General features: G+C 45.4%; 1 protein-coding gene across 1 annotated transcript in view; it reads left to right on the top strand.

Annotated features, from left to right (window-relative positions):
- The first annotated feature begins 5,416 nt into the window (after positions 1–5,416).
- Positions 5,417–6,000, top strand: part of slc1a7a (solute carrier family 1 member 7a) — a 43,559-nt gene continuing 42,975 nt past the window's right edge. The window contains exon 1 of the mRNA XM_036554111.1: positions 5,417–5,557. Coding sequence (XP_036410004.1) covers positions 5,417–5,557 — 141 coding nt within the window. The remainder of the gene's footprint in view (positions 5,558–6,000) is intronic.

The raw sequence follows: 6,000 nt of genomic DNA, 5'->3' as shown, positions 1-6,000 counted from the left end.
TACTCAGCAGCTCTCAATATTGTCACGTTTTAATCGTGGAGTCTCTGTATCCACTACAGTGAAAATTGTAAAATTGTGGCTAAATGACTGTGGCTCAGGTAAGCTTCAGAAAGCTCATTATGAAACTTCTCAGCAAGACCTGTTCAAGACCTGTCCTCATGGATCTCATTACATTTCATACAACAGCAGGAAAGGCAGTAATGAGCTCTCAATGGTGTGCTGAAAGGAGGTGGCCTGAATGAGGGACATGGCTGGAGTCATTACTCAGAGCGACACAAAGGCACATGGACCTGGTGACAAGGACACAAGCCCATCAATTACAGCAGTCACGGCAGGCCTTCGAGGTTGGAAATCTGGCAGCCTCTAGACAAATTCACATTTGCACAAATGATTCCCAATAATCTAGCTATGCTCAGTCTCAGGTGCCCTCCATGGATGCTTTAAATCCACATTGGACTGTGGTGCCAAGTAAAGTTTTGGAAAATCACACGCTAGTCAGATACTGAGATGGAAGAAAAACAACACAGGGAAAAAGTTGTGTCTGAGAATTTACACTAGGAACCATTACTTCAAAATACTGCTTGTTCAATTTGTGTAAGGTAATGTGGGTGAATGCTTCATGTTTCAACCTGGCTTTACTTTGATTATTAAGTTATTTTAGTGGAAGATTTATGTTTTACTGACTCAACGTCTTTTTTCTGCCTAATTTTGTATGCTCAAAGTGTTTTTTGTGGAGCTGTTCAAGAAAGTCTTTTTAGCCAGGTCCATGTATTGGTATGCATCACACTTTTAGCCAACTTTGAGAAGCTCTTGTGCTGTATTTGCATTCAGTTCAAATTCTTGAGTGGAAAAAAGGTGTGACCCTGTGAAACGCAAATTATCCTTTAGTAGTTAGGGCAGCAGTGTGGTACAGTGGTGAGGAACAGGCCTTGTAACCCAAAGACTGTTGGTGTGATTCCCCAGTGGAGAGTTGCCATAGTACCTTTGGTGAGATACTTAAACTGAATTGCCCCAGTAAAATATCCAGCTGTATAAATTGATAACATAAGAGTTGTATTTGTATTAAGAATTGTAAGTCATGTAAAATTTCAGCATTGCCATCCCTTCACTATGGTGACATGATCCTACTGTAGCACTGTAGCATTGGTGTCAATGAAAGGATTGAGGCACTTTGCATGACAACCATGTGTGACCTTCCTCTTCCTCATCTGAAGGTCTTACATTTGTTTGCACCTCATCAATTTGGCTGTACATTTGTTATTTGGCTGTACATTTGTTATGTTTACTTGATATCAGCATAGCATATTGCTTGTGCTAATTTGTATGCAACCCTTGTGTACAATAGAGCAAGCTGGACAGAGTTTGACTGGATCAGAAAGTCCTGATTCTGGATCATCATGCATGCTTTCATCTTTACAGTCACCACACACAATGGAGTCAATCTTCAGACTCAAATCACTCATGGTATATTTGAATGATCTAATGGAGGTTAATATAAGGGTTAAGGTTCTCTGACTAAAACCTCGTAATTCTGCCCTGTAGTTAAACCAAATGCAAAAACCACATTGGTTGCGTAGATGATTATGTCATATGATGAGAAGGAAAAAAGAGTAATCCAAAGCATGCCTGTTACGCAGCATTTATATTGGATTTACTGTATGCTGTGGAGAGACTTATGCATTGCTCTGTATGGTTTTTAAATGTATGATATGCCTAAATTCACATACACAGAGTACACATTAACATTATTAATGAATGGGTCACGCTGGCCTCCAGAAGCCTGTCTAATCCCAAAATAATCCTGACCAGATGAGTCCTGAACAGGGGAAATATTGGCAAAATGATGGGATTATATATAGATGTGGGGTCTAGGGTTGGATGCTTTATCAGGAAAAGCACACACTCTAATGCACACTCAAACACATGAATTTGCTTACACACGCTCTCCCTCACATATACATGCTTGTATACACACTTTTGCTTCACACAAAGCCTCCATCTCATATTGGTCTTGAAAGGTGAAAATTTGGCTCAATGCCAGACACTTGAGTGGCCTACGCTGGTGGAAATCTCCAATAGGACGCTCTTAAGCGTGACCGGAGTTCATGCTACACTACAAACTGGCAAGCAGCACACAGCAGTAATTGAGCATTTGTAGTAAACAAAATCACCAAGAGTGACAGCAATTGCGGACCTCCATTCAAAGCTCACTCAAACAGTTCTGCTTTCAGCCTTTTGTTTACAGGGTTCCTACAGAGTTGGTGGAGTGCCTGGGCTGCCCTTGGACCATTCGGAAGTGTATGCTTTGCTGGTTTTCCACTCTTCATTGTGTATGAATATGAAGAGCTGGGCTTCTCCTGAGGTGTCTTCCAAATACAGTGCACAGTGCTGAGATTTCATTAATAACATCTATCACCACAAAACGTGTTAAAATAAATAGAACAGAAAATGCTGGTTATTATTCCTCTTTTCTCCCAGCACTTTTAACAGAAGGTAGTAAAATAAAATGAATGGGACCTGATGTTTCACACTCTGACAGAGACAGGGACATAAAGGGTGTGACAGTGGCCGACAATTCCATACAATTTACAACAGTAATTGTCTCCTCACTCCTGCCAGTACAGACTTGCTGCTCTTTCTTCCTTATGGATTGTGCAAGACCTTTCCTGGAACCTGTTCGTGTCTGGTTGAGTTGGCTCCAAGCTTTATGCGGGGATTGCAAGCTTCTAAGTGAAATTCGTTATAATGGGCTAGGGCACTTTGAAACCTGCACCCAATGGAGCATTCGACTGAGCTGGGAGCTGGCTCCAGGGTGCACCTCATAAAAGGCTAGCATCAGGAGCAAGCCTGCCCATTGTGTCTGACAGAGCTTGTGGTCCTGTAGTCATTTCCTTGATGTGTGAATCACTCCATTATTGAATCCCCACTCACTTCAAAATTGAGAGCGTGACCACGTCATCACTGAGCTGAGAGGAAGGGAGGGCTGAGTATAGAGTTGAAAGAGACATAAAAGAGAACAGAATGGACAGGAGAGTAAAAGAGAAAAAAGCAACAGAAATGGAGATTTGTAGGACACTTCAGTTGTGGGAGTGAGATATGGAGGACACTTCCACATTTCCTCACCAAGATGATAAGATAAGATAAGAGAACTTTATTGATCCCACAGCGGGAAATTTACATGTCACAGCAACATTAAGACAGAGGTAGAAAGGCAAAGTGGCAATGTGCAATAAGTTAAAAAATAAAAAAAATACAAAAGAAAATACAAAGAAATATATATATATATATATATATATATATATAAGAAGTCAAGAATCAGTGAAATAGAAAATTGAGAACTACACCATAGTATTGATTTACTGAGTGATGGGGTTTATTGCCCAATGATATTATTAAACAGTCTGACCACAGTTGGAATGAATGACCTGGGGTAGTGCTCTTTCTTACACCGTGGGTGAAGCAGTCTCTCACTGAAGGAGCTGCTCAGGGCCACCACAGACCCACGCAGGGGGTGGGAGGTGTTGTCCATGATGGCTGGCAGTTTGGATAGCATCCTCCTCTCACCCACCTCCTTCAGAGCTTGCTCTCCTGATCAGCTTGTCCAGTCTCTTCATGTCCCTGTCCGTACAGCCCCCTCCCCAACAGACCACGGCGTAAAAGATGGCTGAGGCCACCACCGTGTCATAGAAGGTCCTGAACACTCTGAAGGACCTCAGCCTCCTCAGCAGGTGGAGGCGGCTTTGACCCTTCTTGTACAGGGCATGGGTGTTGTCTCTCCAGTCCAGTTTGTTATTAAGGTGAACACCCAGGTATTTGTAATTCTCCACCACTGCAATGTCCATACCCTGGATGTTCACAGCCACAAACATATTTCTCTCAGTAAGCTCAAAGGTGTCAAATCAAATATTTCCTTCAGAGAACACTTTGGAGGAAGAGGTAAGGCTAATGCTTTCATCCATGTATGCCTCTCTTGTCATCCTCTCTTCCTTTCTTGAGAGACATTAAGCATCTTACATCCCAGGCCCCCACCATGGGGAAAAAAAAGGCCTTCTTATTTCCATCTGCGGCAGGGAGAGACCATCATACTGGGGCCTTTCCCCACCTGCTCACAGGCAGGTGTGACTCCTCAGTAAACTCTGCCTCAGGTCACGGGGGGATTTGGGATTACCGTCTATCTCAGGGTGCAGCCCCAGGAAGCGGACAGCACTGAATAAGGAGGGAAAAGTTTACAAAGCGCTCCTTCTGCCCTTTCTACCACTCGCCACCTGGCTTTACACCTGTGGATGTCTTGCCATTCAGTGACTGTGGACTGATTAAACAAAATGAAATCATTTAACTTTGTGGCTGTTATATGATGTGTCGCTTCCTTAAACTAATTGGTAAAAGTCTAAAGCTCACAGGCATACATTTGGGAGGATTATAAGCCATTTTTAAGACATAGTGCTCACAAGGCAAACTTATTAACAGAGACAAGAGTAGCATGTTTAAGATGCTAACATTCTGATTCCATATTCAAATACACTGGAAGACCCTTGCTGAATTCTCCTCTCATCCAATAAACAGCAGTCACAAGGACCTCATCTGTCCCTAAGCAACATAAGCAGACTGTTCTACCTAAAAAAAAATGCTTGCAGCATTGTAATCCAATAGTTGCCGGGGCTGTGCAAACCTGTTGGCAAATAAAAAAGAGAAACAGCTGAGGTCTATCTCATAATGCCCGACTGCCATAGTCTATTCCCACGACGCATGACTCCGGTTGGGTTGGGTCAGAGGGATGGGGGCGGCAGTGTCGTCTGGCAGCAGCAGGTACGTCTGATACCTGCTTCTGGGCTTGCCGCTGGCCCGAGGTCAGCTCCCGTACTGAAATTAATTTAATGCACATTTAATGCACCTTCCCGTTTGCCCGCCCCATTTGCCTCTCATGGTTTGGAGCCGTCCTCCTGTCCAATTGTTCAGAGGCCCATAATCCAGCCTCAGATCCCCTTAATGCAGTGCCTCCTAATAGGATTGGTGGCATTAACCCCCGAGGACAATACCGCCAGCTGTCACAGGTCCCCCATTGGTGAGGCCAGTGAAACTGGGGCGGGGCCACCAGGCGGGTGGGCGGCGCCCAGGGGGAATATGCCTGGAAAGTGTGGTGATCTTTAGTCCAGCACAGACGGAGAGAGGCGTTGGGCTGAAAAGCCAAAAGTGCTTTACGTAGAAGAGGGAATTTTAAGACTGCCTTTTTTTGGTGTGTGTGTGGGTGTGTCTTCCTCAAATTTTTGTGTACCCCCTTTCTTTATCGCTCTCAGTCTATCTGTCTGCCTATCTGTCTCTGTCCTCCTTCCTCCCTCCCCGCCACTCCATTCGGATTGTGCTCACTGGTGTATGGGGTGTTGATTCCCGCCAGAGGTGAGGGGGGGGTCGAAGCGCGATGGCCGTGGCACTGGATGCCGTGTGGGTGAGGGTGAAGAACGTGTGCAAGCAGAACGGGCTGCTGATCCTCTCTGTGCTCGCCGTCGTCATCGGCTGCCTGCTGGGCTTCTTCCTGAAGGCGCGGCACCTCTCCGAGCAGGTCAGTCCCCGCGCCCGCCGTTCCCCTTCCCAACAACCCCCCCACCCCACTCACGCACACACACACACACACACACACACGTCCTCTTTCACCCACCGCCTCGTCACACCCCCCCAGTATCATCCCCCCAGTGGTGCCCCTCTGATGGTGGTACACAAGCACATTGTTCCCCTCCTTTCTCCCACCAAACTAAGAGATTGTTGTTGGTGGGGGGTTTTATGTTTGTTGAGGGAGGCATGCCAAGGAGGTCTTGCATCTGAAGGACTGGCAGCTTGTGGATCTATTGGCTCCAGCTCTCCCCCTTTATTTGCTGGATGGAGTATGCAATGCATTTCATCTGAGGGAGGTCTCCAAAGCAGCCGTCCACCGCAAAGAACACAGTTTCTGACAGACCTCACCATGAACAGCCAGGAAACCGTCACTATGAATAATTACATAAAAAT

Source organism: Megalops cyprinoides, chromosome 20, assembly GCF_013368585.1.
Source record: "Megalops cyprinoides isolate fMegCyp1 chromosome 20, fMegCyp1.pri, whole genome shotgun sequence".
Taxonomy (NCBI): domain Eukaryota; kingdom Metazoa; phylum Chordata; class Actinopteri; order Elopiformes; family Megalopidae; genus Megalops; species Megalops cyprinoides.
This window is presented reverse-complemented; position numbering and strand designations above follow the sequence as displayed.